Raw genomic sequence first — 17,758 nt, 5'->3', positions numbered from 1 at the left:
TGGCCTCCTGGGCACCTTAGAATAAATCTAATTGACACACTGAAACTTTATACCCGGGCAGCAATGGAAACATTTTCTAGTGATATTATATATATTATATCCCTACAACTTCACTAACCTGGGGAACTTTTATATACATATTTACTCTCTCCTCATTCCTCTAGGTAATTACATATATACTCTCTCCTCATTCCTCTAGGTAATAACATATATACGCTCCTCATTCCTCTAGGTAATTACATATATACTCTCCTCATTCCTCTAGGTAATTACTGATATACTCCTCATTCCTCTAGGTAATAACATATATACGCTCCTCATTCCTCTAGGTAATTACATATATACTCTATTCACTGAATTTATAGGAAAAAAATATAGCTTTTATTTGTCTTTTTTTAAAAAAAAAAAATCCAAAAACACAGGGAAAAATATATACAGTAATTAATCTTCACGACCATCATCTTAGTCCTTAATCATATTTAGTTTTTGTGTGTGACACATATTGCATACTTCTTATTGCACAGTTCCTATTGCACATATGGTATTGCACACTTATATTTCATAGATGTTATTGCACTCTTTTATCTTGCATTTGCACCCAGTCTCTATTGCACTTAGTTGATTGCACTCGTTTAAACTTTATTTTTCATCCATATTGCACATCAAATTGGTATTGCAACAGTCCTTTCTTGTATCTAAGGTGTTTTCATATCATTATCCCCTTCAATATTCTTTAGTATTATTTCCAAACACACGTCATATAAATGATATTTCATTTGTTGTATATGTTTTTTACTTCCCTTTAGAAGTCCGTTCATACACGATATTGCAGCCCTACGCGTTTCTTGTGCGATTAGTCCTCAGGGGCTTGTTGCGCTTGTAGTGTTGGAGCTTCATTGTAGGGTATCCATGTGGTCAGCTCTGATGATGGCCGTACACTGATTCCTCTTCCCTGGCTTCCTTAAATATAGTCCATGATCCCACCTCCCTTTTGATTGACAGTCCTAGTGACCACTCATAGCTGTGACCTCAGACACTGCCAGGTGATCACTTAATTTGCCGTCCGGGATCCCGATCATGTGACTTAGTCACGTGGTGGATGTATCCTGGAACGCTCTGTGCGTTCCATGCCTCGCTTAGGACTCCTCTCCATCTTTAAGTAGACATTCACCTAGATGGTATAAAGAAACTGATTGCCGCAGACATCTCTCTCTTGATGTTAGGTACGTGGGGTAATTTACTTAAAGCACATGTATGAAATGAAATCATTTAACCCTTCCGGTTTTATCGTATTAAGCCGGAACGTCCATTGGGCTTCCTTTTGTAGTAAGGTTCTGTTCTAGTCTCCTTGTCGCTTGCTCCGCTCAACCACTTCCAGTACTTGGCACCTAAGTTCATCACTTCTCCCGGAGTGCTCCTCATTGAAGTGTATAGCTACTGGTGTTTCTCTTTTGTTTTTTATATCCCCAACATGCTCACTAAGTCTCTTACGTAGGGTTCTGAAGGTTTTCCCCACATATCCCTTAGGGCATGGGCAAGTTAGGAGATATACAATTCCTGTGGTGGAACAGTTAGCAAAATGTCTCATTTCATACGTCTCACCTGTGCCAGTACATGAGAAGGTTTTACTTTGGTTAATATGTTTACACATCGTACAGTGTCCACACTCAAAGGTACCCTTTACTTTCTCCTTGGTTTTTCCTTTTGCTTCTCCAGGTACCTGTTGCAATACCAATTTGATGTGCAATATGGATGAAAAATAAAGTTTAAACGAGTGCAATAGAGACTGGGTGCAAATGCAAGATAAAAGAGTGCAATAACATCTATGAAATATAAGTGTGCAATACCATATGTGCAATAGGAACTGTGCAATAAGAAGTATGCAATATGTGTCACACACAAAAACTAAATATGATTAAGGACTAAGATGATGGTCGTGAAGATTAATTACTGTTTATATTTTTCCCTGTGTTTTTGGATTTTTTTTTAAAAAAAAAAAGACAAATAAAAGCTATATTTTATTCCTATTAATTCAGTGAATATATGTTATAGAAGGGAATACGAATACTAAATCAAGTACCTGAATTATCAGTGCTCTACATATATACTCTCCTCATTCCTCTAGGTAATTACATATATACTCTCTCATTCCTCTAGGTAATTACATATATACTCTCCTCATTCCTCTAGGTAATTACATATATACTCTCTCCTGTGTATGTGGGGGGGGGGGGGATGCTGCAGATATAGAATACAGTATATATCATGTATCAGGGGTTTATAGGTATATATGTACACACATGCATATACACACAGGTCACCTTCAGCATCAGTGTACCCCATCAGCTTAGATACGTGTACCCACCCTTGTAGCTGTTGTGGCTGGGGCTGTGTAGAGAGGATGCGTGCCTTGTTCCACCCGCTGTACTCTTCACTTGGTCGAAGTTTTTTTAGCGACAACGGCCCGGACTGAGCCGGAAGAAGCAAACTTCTCTTTGCTGATGGGGGCTGTGTGGATCCAGGTGTCCTACAGATAAAGAAAGAGGGAGAGTGAGACATCACCGGCCAGGAGACACCCCGGGGTGAGAGCGAGACATCACCGGCCAGGAGACACCCCGGGGGGAGAGAGACCTTACCGGCCAGGAGACACCCCGGGGGGAGAGAGACCTCACCGGCCAGGAGACACCCCGGGGGGAGAGCGAGACATCACCGGCCAGGAGACACCCCGGGGGGAGAGCGACATCACCGGCCAGGAGACACCCCGGGGGGAGAGAGACCTCACCGGCCAGGAGACACCCCGGGGGGAGAGCGAGACATCACCGGCCAGGAGACACCCCGGGGGGAGAGCGACATCACCGGCCAGGAGACACCCCCGGGGGGGGGGGGGGGGGGGGGGGGAGGAGAGATATCACCGGCCAGGAGACACCCCGGGGGGAGAGAGACATCACCGGCCAGGAGACACCCCGGGGGGAGAGCGAGACATCACCGGCCAGGAGACACCCCGGGGGGAGAGCGAGACATCACCGGCCAGGAGACACCCCGGGGGGAGAGCGAGACATCACCGGCCAGGAGACACCCCGGGGGGAGAGCGAGACATCACCGGCCAGGAGACACCCCGGGGGGAGAGCGAGACATCACCGGCCAGGAGACACCCCGGGGGGAGAGCAAGACATCACCGGCCAGGAGACACCCCGGGGGGAGAGCGAGACATCACCGGCCAGGAGACACCCCAGGGGGAGAGCGAGACATCACCGGCCAGGAGACACCCCGGGGGGAGAGCGAGACATCACCGGCCAGGAGACACCCCGGGGGGAGAGCGAGACATCACCGGCCAGGAGACACCCCGGGGGGAGAGAGACCTTACTGGCCAGGAGACACCCCGGGGGGAGAGCGAGACATCACCGGCCAGGAGACACCCCGGGGGGAGAGCGAGACATCACCGGCCAGGAGACACCCCGGGGGGAGAGAGACCTTACCGGCCAGGAGACACCCGGGGGGAGAGCGAGACATCACCGGCCAGGAGACACCCCGGGGGGAGAGAGACCTTACCGGCCAGGAGACACCCGGGGGGAGAGCGAGACATCACCGGCCAGGAGACACCCCGGGGGGAGAGCGAGACAACACCGGCCGGGAGACACCCCGGGGGGGAGAGAGACCTCACCGGCCAGGAGACACCCCGGGGGGGAGAGAGACCTCACCGGCCAGGAGACACCCCGGGGGGGAGAGAGACCTCACCGGCCAGGAGACACCCCGGGGGGAGAGCGACATCACCGGCCAGGAGACACCCCGGGGGGAGAGCGACATCACCGGCCAGGAGACACCCCGGGGGGGAGAGAGACATCACCGGCCAGGAGACACCCCGGGGGGGGAGAGAGACATCACCGGCCAGGAGACACCCCGGGGGGAGAGAGACCTTACCGGCCAGGAGACACCCGGGGGGAGAGCGAGACATCACCGGCCAGGAGACACCCCGGGGGGAGAGCGAGACATCACCGGCCAGGAGACACCCCGGGGGGGAGAGAGACCTCACCGGCCAGGAGACACCCCGGGGGGGAGAGAGACCTCACCGGCCAGGAGACACCCCGGGGGGGAGAGAGACCTCACCGGCCAGGAGACACCCCGGGGGGAGAGCGACATCACCGGCCAGGAGACACCCCGGGGGGAGAGCGACATCACCGGCCAGGAGACACCCCGGGGGGGAGAGAGACATCACCGGCCAGGAGACACCCCGGGGGGGGAGAGAGACATCACCGGCCAGGAGACACCCCAGGGGGAGAGAGACCTCACCGGCCAGGAGACACCCCGGGGGGAGAGTGACAGATACCTCTCGGTGTGTGATTTCCCTCCAGAATGTTCTCTGGGTGTCAGCCGGCTGCTGTAGAAGGACGAGGACTGAAGCGGTAACAACCCTATAGAAAATATAAAGGAATATAGTATAACACTGGGGTCATACACTCTACTGTAATATCCTATATACCAGCTGACTAGGGGTAATGTATATCCTATATACCAGCTGACTAGGGGTGATGTATATCCTATATACCAGCTGACTAGGGGTGATGTATATACTATATACCAGCTGACTCGGGGGGGGGGGGGGGGGGGGGGGGGGATGGGTATTCTCTGGATCAGCACAGGGGGTTTCTGTAGGTTGATATACTCTTACCTTTCAGCCTTATTAACTATGTTCCTATAAAGACTAGACCCCGACCTGAGGGAGACCCGCCGCAAGCTCCTCCCGGCCCCCGACCTGAGGGAGACCCGCCGCAAGCTCCTCCCGGCCCCCGACCTGAGGGAGACCCGCCGCAAGCTCCTCCCGGCCCCCGACCTGAGGGAGACCCGCCGCAAGCTCCTCCCGGCCCCCGACCTGAGGGAGACCCGCCGCAAGCTCCTCCCGGCCCCCGACCTGAGGGAGACCCGCCGCAAGCTCCTCCCGGCCCCCGACCTGAGGGAGACCCGCCGCAAGCTCCTCCCGGCCCCCGACCTGTGGGAGACCCGCCGCAAGCTACTCCCAGCCCCCGACCTGTGAGAGACCCGCCGCAAGCTCCTCCCGGCCCCCGACCTGTGGGAGACCCGCCGCAAGCTACTCCCAGCCCCCGACCTGTGAGAGACCCGCCGCAAGCTCCTCCCGGCCCCCGACCTGTGGGAGACCCGCCGCAAGCTACTCCCAGCCCCCGACCTGTGAGAGACCCGCCGCAAGCTCCTCCCGGCCCCCGACCTGAGGGAGACCCGCCGCAAGCTCCTCCCGGCCCCCGACCTGAGGGAGACCCGCCGCAAGCTCCTCCCGGCCCCCGACCTGAGGGAGACCCGCCGCAAGCTCCTCCCAGCCCCCGACCTGAGGGAGACCCGCCGCAAGCTCCTCCCAGCCCCCGACCTGAGGGAGACCCGCCGCAAGCTCCTCCCGGCCCCCGACCTGAGGGAGACCCGCCGCAAGCTCCTCCCGGCCCCCGACCTGTGAGAGACCCGCCGCAAGCTCCTCCCGGCCCCCGACCTGTGAGAGACCCGCCGCAAGCTCCTCCCGGCCCCCGACCTGAGGGAGACCCGCCGCAAGCTCCTCCCGGCCCCCGACCTGAGGGAGACCCGCCGCAAGCTCCTCCCGGCCCCCGACCTGAGGGAGACCCGCCGCAAGCTCCTCCCAGCCCCCGACCTGTGGGAGACCCGCCGCAAGCTCCTCCCGGCCCCCGACCTGAGGGAGACCCGCCGCAAGCTCCTCCCGGCCCCCGACCTGAGGGAGACCCGCCGCAAGCTCCTCCCGGCCCCCGACCTGAGGGAGACCCGCCGCAAGCTCCTCCCGGCCCCCTAACTGAGGGAGACCCGCCGCAAGCTTCTCCCGGCCCCCGACCTGTGGGAGACCCGCCGCAAGCTCCTCCCGGCCCCCTAACTGAGGGAGACCCGCCGCAAGCTCCTCCCGGCCCCCGACCTGTGGGAGACCCGCCGCAAGCTTCTCCCGGCCCCCGACCTGTGGGAGACCCGCCGCAAGCTCCTCCCGGCCCCCGACCTGAGGGAGACCCGCCGCAAGCTCCTCCCGGCCCCCGACCTGAGGGAGACCCGCCGCAAGCTCCTCCCGGCCCCCGACCTGTGGGAGACCCGCCGCAAGCTTCTCCCGGCCCCCGACCTGTGGGAGACCCGCTGCAAGCTTCTCCCGGCCCCCGACCTGAGGGAGACCTGCCGCAAGCTCCTCCCGGCCCCCGACCTGAGGGAGACCCGCCGCAAGCTCCTCCCGGCCCCCGACCACCATGGCGCAGTGTCCCCATCACCTGGATTACAACAGTGACCTCGCCATGGTATAGGTGCAGACATATAAAAGCACACATGTAGAGGCTTCTCCTAATGTGAAGGACATGTGACTGAGTAAATATACAATGAATATAGCTGTGGAATAAGGCGAGGGGGCGGTGCGAGGTTACGGCCATGACACTTACCTGGACGGTTTTCTTCGGCCTGCCTCACATTGAGCTGTTTTTCGCGGCTGCTGCTCAAGAACTTGCGTCCGTAGTCTGTCGGCCCTTTGTTGGTGCTGTAAAGAGATAAAAGACGCTGAAGCGGCAGATATGGACAGACACACAGGAGTATGAATAATGAGAAGACAAGCGCCATGTTCATGGTGGGGACAGCGATGCCCCCCCCGACCTGTGCACGTCTACCACCCCGGCCTCAAAGGATGTGCAAAAAGATGGGAGGAGGCCGAAACGTCCGGGACAGAAGAGACGTGACAGAAGATGGTGAGTGCTGCTCTGAGGGGACCGAGCACCACCCGTTTCACATATGTAACAGCACAACGTGGTCACAGCCCTACAGTGTTGACCCAATAACGCCCCCCACCCTCACCCCAGCAATGGAGCGGGAACTTTACAGCAGCAATGTAATCGGCACCAGACTGAGCAAAAAAATAAGAAGCCAATGAGTGGCAGCCAAGCAAATAAATGGTGACACCAGAGGGTTGTGAGTCACCACATACGTAGCCGAATCGTTCTCTTTGGGGTAATCTTCTGCCTCTGGACTCGCAGACAGCGCACGCTTCCTTTTCTCACTCCTGTCGGCGTAAAAAAAACTAAGTCACCCGATCTGCAGCAAGCCTGGCGGAGAGCGAGAGTAATCCAGAGGAACCGCCGAGGATCGAACTAGCCCCCCACACCCCCCCAGACCACCACTACGGCTCCTCTACCGGAATCTATATGGATAAGGGGCAGCTATAATGATGGCCGCCACCACTACGGCTCCTCTACCGGGATCTATATGGATAAAGATGGCCACCACCACTACGGCTCCTCTACCAGCATCTATATGGATAAGGGGCAGCTATAATGATGGCCGCCACCACTACGGCTCCTCTACCGGCATCTATATGGATAAGGGGCAGCTATAATAATGACCGCCACCACTACGGCTCCTCTACCGGGCTCTGTATGGATAAGGGCAGCTATAATGATGGCCGCCACCACTACGACTCCTCTACCGGGCTCTGTATGGATAAGGGCAGCTATAATGATGGCCGCCACCACTACGACTCCTCTACCGGGATCTGTATGGATAAGGGGCAGCTATAATGATGGCCGCCACCACTACGACTCCTCTACCGGCATCTGTATGGATAAGGGGCAGCTATAATGATGGCCTCCCCCACTACGGCTCCTCTACCGGGATCTATATGGATAAGGGGCAGCTATAATGATGGCCGCCACCACTACGACTCCTCTACCGGGATCTATATGGATAAGGGGCAGCTATAATGATGGCCGCCACCACTACGACTCCTCTACCGGGATCTATATGGATAAGGGGCAGCTATAATGATGGCCGCCACCACTACGACTACTCTACCGGGATCTATATGGATAAGGGGCAGCTATAATGATGGCCGCCACCACTACCACTCCTCTACCGGGATCTATATGGATAAGAGGCAGCTATAATGATGGCCGCCACCACTATGACTCCTCTACCGGCATCTATATGGGAAAGGGCAGCTATAATGATGGTGGCCACCACTACGACTCCTCTACCTGCCTCTGTAGAGATCTATGGCTCTCGGTCAGGTGTAGTACCTGGTTTCCATCAGGCCAGTCCTGTGAGGAGTAGAAGTTGTCGGTGTAGTCACATGACTTGGGGTCATGGTAGTCGGGGAGGTCTTTCCGGGGACTCTTCCATTATTGCTCTGTAGCTTTTTGATGGGTGTCTCGTCTCTTCCATCAAAGATCACTCTTTTGGTCGGAGTCTTAAGACAAAACAGAATAAGAATGAGAACTAGAGGAAACCCCAGAGGGACGGGACAGGACAACTAGAGGAAACCCCAGAGGAACGGGACAGGACAACTAGAGGAAACCCCAGAGGGACGGGACAGGACAACTAGAGGAAACCCCAGAGGGACGGGACAGGACAACTAGAGCAAACCCCAGAGGGACGGGACAGGACAACTAGAGCAAACCCCAGAGGGACGGGACAGGACAACTAGAGCAAACCCCAGAGGGACGGGACAGGACAACTAGAGGAAACCCCAGAGGGACGGGACAGGACAACTAGAGGAAACCCCAGAGGGACGGGACAGGACAACTAGAGGAAACCCCAGAGGGACGGGACAGGACAACTAGAGGAAACCCCAGAGGGACGGGACAGGACAACTAGAGGAAACCCCAGAGGGACGGGACAGGACAACTAGAGGAAACCCCAGAGGGACGGGACAGGACAACTAGAGGAAACCCCAGAGGGACGGGACAGGACAACTAGAGGAAACCCCAGAGGGACGGGACAGGACAACTAGAGGAAACCCCAGAGGGACAGGACAACTAGAGGAAACCCCAGAGGGACAGGACAACTAGAGGAAACCCCAGAGGGACAGGACAACTAGAGGAAACCCCAGAGGGACAGGACAACTAGAGGAAACCCCAGAGGGACAGGACAGGACAACTAGAGGAAACCCCAGAGGGACAGGACAACTAGAGGAAACCCTAGAGGGACAGGACAGGACAACTAGAGGAAACCCCAGAGGGACAGGACAACTAGAGGAAACCCTAGAGGGACAGGACAGGACAACTAGAGGAAACCCCAGAGGGACAGGACAACTAGAGGAAACCCCAGAGGGACAGGACAACTAGAGGAAACCCCAGAGGGACAGGACAGGACAACTAGAGGAAACCCCAGAGGGACAGGACAACTAGAGGAAACCCTAGAGGGACAGGACAGGACAACTAGAGGAAACCCTAGAGGGACAGGACAGGACAACTAGAGGAAACCCCAGAGGGACAGGACAACTAGAGGAAACCCCAGAGGGACAGGACAACTAGAGGAAACCCCAGAGGGATAGGAGAACATCTTCTCTTGACTATTCTTCTACTAAATCTTCCCCCAAACAGGATCAGCCACAATATTTGAAGAACGGCTAACATGGATTCACGGAAATGTCCCAGGTGCCAGGGTGGGGGCAGGAGGGAGATTTGGGCTCACCTGGCTCCTGGTGGTCAGTGGTCGGATGCTTTCCCTCTGGATACTTCTGTTCCCCAGGATCCCACTGAAGCTCGCAGACCCTTGAGCCTGTTTCACTGATAAGACATGAAATGTGAATGAGCACAGCAATTTCCCTTGCGTCCCCCCCAGAGAACCAAGTGCTTCCCCATTTAGAGGTGACCCCAGAATCCTCCTGGACGAGCTTCACTGACACACGCTCAGTGACAGAAGTGACGTCTGTCAGTACTGAATACGTTCGGCTGAAGCCCCTCACCTGTCTGTGGCTTGGTCAGGTTGATGGACTCCAGGTGGTGCTTCAGCTCTTCAGCCTCTTTGCTCAGGACCTTGTCTATGGTCAAAGAACTGGAGTCTCTCATGGTGAGCAAGAGACGAGATAGCTTGCCCCCCGCTGGCCTCAGGACCACTGTCTTGATGTTCTGATTAAGCTGAAGAGAAGAACAAATGTCCTGTTATAAGAATTATCAGTACAGGTCAACCCACCCTCCCACCCCCACAGAGCACAGGAATGATTGTAAACTGCAAATATGCTTTATATCACAGGGATATAACACCAGGGACCCTATACCCGCAGGACTCCTTGGAGAGGAGGGGGGTCATATAACACCGGGGACCCTATACCCGCAGGACTCCTTGGAGAGGAGGGGGGGTCATATAACACCGGGGACCCTATACCCGCAGGACTCCTTGGAGAGGAGGGGGGGGGGGGGGGGGGGTCATATAACACCGGGGACCCTATACCTGCAGGACTCCATGGAGAGGAGGGGGGGGGGGGGGGGGGGGGGGGGGTCATATCACACCGGGGACCCTATACCTGCAGGACTCCTTGGAGAGGAGGGGGGGGGGGGGTCATATCACACCAGGGACCCTATACCTGCAGGACTCCTTGGAGAGGAGGGGGGGGGGGGGTCATATCACTCCGGGGACCCTATACCTGCAGGACTCCATGGAGAGGAGGGGGGGGGGGTCATATCACACCGGGGACCCTATACCTGCAGGACTCCATGGAGAGGAGGGGGGGGGGGGGGGTCATATCACACCGGGGACCCTATACCTGCAGGACTCCATGGAGAGGAGGGGGGGGGGGTCATATCACACCAGAAACCCTATACCTGCAGGACTCCATGGACAGGGGGGGGGGGGGGGGGGTCATATCACACTGGGGACCCTATACCCACAGGATTCCATGGGGGGGGGGGTGGGTTCAGGGCTCCACGCTTCATATCACACCAGGGACCCGATACCTGTAGGATTCCGTTGGGGGGGGGGGGGGGGCTGGGGTTAGGGGTCCCAGCTTCATATCACACTGGTGACCCTATGCCCACAGGATTTCATAGGGGGCTCCCAGCTTCATATCACACCAGGGACCCTATACCCACAGGATTCCATTGGGAGAGGCCTCATATTCTTCTATAGTGATCAGTCCTGGTATATAGGTGACCAATATACCAATGAAAAAAAAATTCTAATGGGTAATTTCTTTTCTTCGAGCCCATGACGGTCGCCCTGGAGAGGTCACCTCCTACTCCCATTAGACAGAAAAGTAAACACCCCTTTCAGCACCAGAAACACACAAAAAAGTGTCCATTTTATGTGGGTTTTATCATTTTTTATGTAATTTTGTCACAGTTTAAGACTAACTTATATGGTGAGTTAAAGGAGGGGTGCCATCATGGGCTCAAAGAAAAGAAATTAACTTTGGTTCTCTAGTTAGTACTGTATTTTCTGGCGTATAAGACACCCCTGACATTCAAGAAGATTGTCAGGGGTTGGCCTTATACGCCGGAAAATGTCAACGTCTGCCTGACAGCAGCAGGGTTTTCTAAATGGAGCCCTGCTGCGGTCAGGCAGGGGATAACTGCAGTTAACCACTTTTTTTAATTTTTTTAACTTGTGACCCGTTTAGGGCAGTCGCGCGTCTCCAGTCCCGCACACTGCCTGCGCCGGAGGTCTCCGCAGCTCTCCCAGGTGGCTGTGCGTCTCATCGGAGAAGCTCGAAGACAATCGGCTGCCCAAGAGAGCTTCGGGGATTGGCCGGCGCAGGCAGTGTGTGTCACACTTCCTGTGCTGGTAATGGGACAGGAGACGCACGGCTGCCAGGAACAGGTTATAGGCAATTAGAATTGTTGGTTTTTCTAGTGGTCCCCCATACAGTCGGAATGCGGCCATTTTTGAGCGCTACCATCGTATGGGGAGGCCATACCTGGCGTATAAGACAACCCCTGACTTCTGAAAAGATACGTGGGAAAATCTGGTAATTTCTTTTAATTTCGGCATCCCTGGAGACTTGACTAGGAATAGTGACACGCCTAGGGAGGGACTATCGCCTGTAGAACCCTAGGGCCAAACCTCAGGTCTTCAGTAGAGGATAACTACTGCCTCTAATGGCCAAAAAAAAAAAAGTATGTGGCCTACTCCATGTTGCTATCCTACGTTTTTTGTCAACAGACACAGAAGCTCCCTCTGGCCAGGAAGTAGCCATGGCTTTAGTATAATGGGCCCCAAAGCCAAGCAGGACATCCTGACCACTGATCTGATAACACTCTGCTATGCTTGAGCCATCTAGCTAGGGCCCGGACAGTGCACGGTTTCCATCTATTCCTCCTCCCTTGAAAAGAAATGACTAAGTTATTACTCGATGTCCTGTAATGTCTATGTAAGTTAGAATAGTTCTCCTAACATCTAAACTATGAAAGGCGGCTTCACTGTCATTAGCGGTGATCTCCCAGAATGAGGGTACAATACCCCCCTGGGAGCTGGGAAAGGCAAAGGCCAGGTCAGGAGAGAGAATAATGGATGGAGAAGGCCCTGATCTCCCCCTCCCTCCTAGCCAAAGTGATGGCGAGAAGAAAGAATAATTTCCAAGAAAAGAATTTGATATGACAGCCTGTCTTAGGCTTTCCACGTTCTATCGTAGATGGACAAAACGTATTCCAGCAGTCCAATAAAATTGGAGTTTCGGCTCGCTCTAAGCCTTGATCACAGCATATAACAAACTGACTTATACGCATGGGAAATGATAAAGAATCACCTGCGGACAATTACATCACATGACACAGTGAACCTACCTTCCAGCGGGGGGGAACAATTACACCAATGCAAAAGGAAAAAAGGTCATGAAAGTATATAAATAAAACATAAGTGGAAAAAATGTAAAATTTAAACCAAATATCAGCGAACATGATAAAGGGAGCAAACTATAATCCACCAGTAATATATTACCAATAGTAATCCTGCACTAAAATCATGTGTAATCAACAAATCATCTCAAACAGCACAAAAGATTATTATTAAATAAAATAAAAATGCATATAATAACAATGGAATTTATAATCACGGTGCAATCATAAAAGAGAAGGAAATATGAGAATATATAATAAATCTGATTCCAGTTTAATAAAGTTTGTTGTGTATTTCCTCCTCTGATGTTCTGACTATTTTCTCCAATAAACTTTAGTGTGTGAACTTGTCCCTGATGTTTATTAATGAAATGTCTGGCTGCAGCTGAAGTCTGTTTGATATGGTATATGGTGTGTGTGTTCTGAGATTGTACACCCTGTGCATTCTATACAATACACAACTATCAAGGATTGTATAGAACATGAGGTTTGTTGCTTGGAATTGCTGAAGGTTGGAGTTTTTCGTGTGATGTGACGCATATTGCATCTAGCTCCATTGCAGGGACACAACCCTTTCTGCGCTAGCCATGTGGTATTAAATTTATTGTGTTTTAATACAGTGGGGGAAACAATATTGCCAATAGAGACGCCTCTTTTTGCTACAATTCTGCAATTATCTTGCAGAACAGTTTGCACAAATTGGTCCTGGTGCAGAATAGGTGAGTATTTTTGTGTTTAATAGCTGTAAATTGTTTGCTGTAGGCTGTGGAAAAAACAACAATATTTTCAACCTTCCTAACATTATCATTGCATACACTGTGACAATAAGTCCTCTATGTCTATTACCCGCCATTGTTTTGGCTCCAGTTATCATCCATTGAGGATAGCCACATTGTTTTAGTCTAAAGGATAATGTAGATGCAAAATTTTCATACTCAGTCTTCTGAGCAAGATCTTTTGAATCTTAAAAATTCACTAGAGATGAGTGAACCTGGGGGCGTGGCTTAGCCTGCAATGTGAGCAGACGTGCTGTGTGGAGCTCCTGCCAGTAATCCTGCATATATCCTGGGCATCCTACCATTCCTTGCTTCCTGACCATCAGTGTGCCGCCGGAGGGGTACGGGGAGAAGACAGCTGGCGTTATGTCTCACAAACAGAAAGGACTTCCTAAGGATAAGCCGGGTAAAGGTGGCACGGCGCTCGGGCCTACACAGAAGGCGCCATCTTTGCCGCGTGATCCGCCGGCGGACATAGCTCCGCAGCTCCGCTGCTACATCCGCACCCTCGACCGAGCGACCCCGGCGGAGGACTGGAGTGACCTGGGGGCAGCGCAGCAGGACTGGCTTGCTTCTGGTACCAGCGACGGGCATGTGACGAGAACCCCCCAGTATCCAAGATGGCGCCCGGCTCAGCGGGAGGAGGTGAGAGTGGCGCAGAGGAGAGTGGAGGGGAAAGTCCCCGGACTGAAACGCCGGCACCGACCATACAGGACGTCCTTGTGGCGATCTCTAAGGGCAACCATCACCTAACACAACTTATGGGAGGCATGAGAGAGGAGATTAACTTGCTGAGGCATGATATGCAGAAGGTATCTGAGCGCATGGGGGCGGTGGAGGGCAGAGTAGGAGACCTGGAGGACCAGGTTTCTCCTATGAAGAGAGACATGAAAAGAGTGGCCACTAACTTGTCGGTATTGGCGGCAAAAGCAGACGATATTGAAAATCGCCTGAGGCGAAACAATGTCCGCCTTATTGGGGTCCCTGAGAAGGTGGAAGGGAGAAATCCCAGTGACTACTTTGAAACATGGCTCCTTGATACCTTTGGCAAAGATACTCTGACCCCCTTGTTTGCCATGGAAAGGGCACATAGGGTGCCATCCCGCCCGCTGCCACCTGGGGCTCCTCCGAGAGCGGTGCTGGTTAGAATCCTGCATTATAAAGGACAGAGATATTATTCTACGCAAAGCCAGAGATATGGAACGTATTAGCATTGATGGCCGTAATATTTCCATTTTCCCAGACTTCTCGGCGGAAGTTCAGAAGAGAAGAGCTAAATACATGAACATAAAGAAGAGACTGAGATGTCTGGATGTTCCCTACTCTATGCTATACCCGGCTCGGCTGCGGGTGGCAGCACTGGGATCTACACATTTTTGAGGAACCTGCTGCAGCTCTCTCCTGGCTGGATGAAAATGAGGAGCGCCTTCGCAGAGTGAATAGGCGCAGCCCGGACTAGGATCATACATCTGTACATGTTGATTATTATGGGATCTTCGTGATCTCTGCTACGTGCCTTTCACCCTTTTCTAATGACTAATGCTAGTATTCCTTCTATTTCTATTGCCTAAGAGTAGATGGGGCCTCTTGGTCAACTTGTATGTATCTTTGCCTGCTGCCCTGCCCCTTATTTGTATGGCAGTCTGTCTCTCCTCTGTCCCTATCTCCCCTTCCCTTTGTCTGTAGCTATCAGTGTTAAATGTCTGATACAACATCTATGGAAGAGAGCTCACCTCAACCGAGATATATAGGGGGAGACACTCTATGACTGTAGTGTATTTTTTCTGTTTGCCTTCTTAGCTATCCCTGTCTCCCCTTCCCTTTGTCGGTGGCTATAAGTGTTAAATGTCTTTTGTGACTACAGAGGAGGGGAGCTCGCCTTACCCGTGGTATGTATGTATAGCAGGGGGGGGACATTCTATGAGTATACTCCTTTGTTTCTATCTTTGCCTTTTCAGCTATCCCTGTCTCCCTGACCCCCCTTGTGATGTGGTCCTTCTCCCCCCCCCCCCTTTTTTCTTGTGTAATGGTAGGGCCTGTGCCTGATAAGGAGCTCAGCGTAAGCTGGAATAAGCATATAATGTGGTTGCCCACAGTGGTTTTTGTACTGCTCGATTGTGGGGTCTTATGTTTTACCCCCGTTATCCGCAAGGTGCAGGCATGTTTACAGTTTCTGGTTGTGTGTGGCAGGCAGGGGGCCTCATGTGTTAGTGTGTGGAATGAATGTGTGTGGTTGCGTGGATGGCACTTTCCTCCTTCTGCAGCGATTTCTGTGCTGCAGAGTACAATCTTTTCTTACTTGTGTGATGGCGGTTGAACTGAATGTGGTGGCATGGAATGTGAGGGGGCTGGAAGCTCCTGTTAAACGGTTGGCGGTGTTTGACTCGATTAAGCACCTACAACCTGCCATTATTTGTCTCACTGAGACACATCTTACTAAAGAGACTCAGAGTGTCTTGGACAAATGGTGGGTGGGGAAAGCGTATCATGCCACATTCTCTACGCATGCGCGAGGCGTGAGTGTACTCATACACAAGAATGTACTGTATAAAGAAATTAAGTCCCTGATAGATCCGGAGGGGAGATATGTCTGCCTTCACTGTGAAGTTTACCATCTTAGATGTATCGTAGTGGCGATATATATCCCTCCGCCATATATGCACGCTGTGCTGCATAGGATACTTTCCTTTCTCTCTTCCTGTCCTGACCTGCCCACACTGATTATAGGAGATTTTAATAATACAATGGACATACACCTAGACAGATTTGTGCAAGGGGCTGCAGTCTCTCCTGCTGCTCCGACGGGCATGAGTAAATTAATGAGTGAGGTTGACCTTTTTGATTTATGGAGGCTGCTTAACCCGACAGCACCAATTCTCTTGTTACTCGGTTTCTCATGGTACTCTGTCCCGAATAGACCTTGCGATAGGCAATAGCTACGGCTCTCTGACCACTCTCCGGTTAAAGTCACCCTGTGCTGTGGGAATCGTCCTGGCTCCCTACGGGCGCCTTGGCGTCTCAACCCATTCTGGCTCCAGCTGATTCAGCCTGTCCCTCCCATCCCTGCTGAAATTGCTTTCTTTATGGAGGTCAATGATGGTACGGCCGCTAAAACGATGGTTTGGGACTCTCTCAAAGCATATTTCCGAGGTGTGCTGATTAAAGCAATAAGTAAATCCAAAACGAAAGAAATCCATAATATGCTGCAGTCTAGATTAGAACATACTGAACGGGGGTATGTGGAGCGTCCGTCTGAGGAGTCCAAGAAGCAATGGCTAGATGCTCAGGATATGTATAATGACCATTTGGAGCATACTGCTGATGATAAGCGGTTCTTTCAGCAGCTCAGGTATTTTGAGAGTGGGGAGAGTACTGGGAGGTTGTTGGCGAGGGTTGCCTCGGCCCAGAGAGGACCTTCTTTCATAGCCCAGCTACAAACGGGTGCGGGACAGATAGTGACAGCAGATGAAGATATCTTGGCGGAAATGGTCTCTTTTTATAAAGACACATAGGAGTCTAAACTTGATTGTGGAGAGGATGAGCTGACTGCCTATGTTTCTTCTATTCCACTTCGTAGGTTAACAGAAGCACAGAGAGAGGAGCTGGATGGTCCCCTGGCAGTGGAGGAGTTGGAGGAGGCGCTAAAAGATTTCCCGAATGAAAAATCTCCTGGTGTTGATGGGTTACCGGCTGAGTTCTTTACACAGTACGTTGAGATCCTCTTGCCCACACTATTGTCTGCATTTGGTGCGGCGTGATGAGGGCAGATTACCGTGGTCAATGGCGGAGGATGTAGTGGTCCTTATTCCCAAACCAGGGCAGGAAAACACGCTGAAGGGATCATATAGACCCATCTCGTTGTTATGTACTGATATTAAACTGATAGCTAAGGTGCTGGCGAACAGACTTCTTACTATTATCTCTCATCTAATTCACCCCGACCAAACTGGGTTTATGCCTGGAAAATCTACAGCTGATAACATTAGAAGGTTATATCTTAATCTACAGGCTCCTGGGGAGGGGGGGAGGGGGCTAAGGCTATTCTCTCACTCGACGCTGCCAAGGCTTTTGACAGCGTCGAGTGGAGATATCTGTGGTGTGTGCTTTCACAAATGGGGTTTGGCCCTAAGTATCTTGGGTGGATTTGCCTTCTTTATACCATGCCTACGGCCCGACTCAGGGTCAACGGCCTACTTTCTGAAGCTTTCCCGTTGGCCAGGGGGACCAGACAGGGCTGTCCTTTGTCGCCTTTTCTGTTTGCCCTGGCCATTGAGCCGTTGGCGGTAATGGTTAGGGCCTCCTCTGCTATAGTGGGATTTAAACATGGGCCACTTGAAGATCGTATTGCACTATATGCAGACGACATGCTGTTTGTTGGTAACTTGGCGGCATCCCTGCCAGTTA

General features: G+C 52.6%; 1 protein-coding gene across 3 annotated transcripts in view; it reads right to left on the bottom strand.

Annotated features, from left to right (window-relative positions):
• Positions 1-17,758, bottom strand: part of USP37 (ubiquitin specific peptidase 37) — a 107,313-nt gene that overhangs the window by 53,307 nt on the left and 36,248 nt on the right. For 2 of the 3 annotated variants that reach the window (XM_069982250.1, XM_069982248.1), the window contains exons 3-9: positions 9,716-9,887; positions 9,442-9,536; positions 8,046-8,215; positions 6,959-7,033; positions 6,423-6,517; positions 4,325-4,409; positions 2,366-2,527 (exon numbers count right to left, since the gene is read on the bottom strand). In XM_069982250.1, the coding sequence (XP_069838351.1) occupies positions 2,366-2,527; positions 4,325-4,409; positions 6,423-6,517; positions 6,959-7,033; positions 8,046-8,215; positions 9,442-9,536; positions 9,716-9,887 (854 nt within the window). The remainder of the gene's footprint in view (positions 1-2,365; positions 2,528-4,324; positions 4,410-6,422; positions 6,518-6,958; positions 7,034-8,045; positions 8,216-9,441; positions 9,537-9,715; positions 9,888-17,758) is intronic. The other variant, XM_069982249.1, reaches the window with a different exon arrangement.

This window comes from Dendropsophus ebraccatus, chromosome 9, assembly GCF_027789765.1.
Source record: "Dendropsophus ebraccatus isolate aDenEbr1 chromosome 9, aDenEbr1.pat, whole genome shotgun sequence".
NCBI lineage: Eukaryota > Metazoa > Chordata > Amphibia > Anura > Hylidae > Dendropsophus > Dendropsophus ebraccatus.
This window is presented reverse-complemented; position numbering and strand designations above follow the sequence as displayed.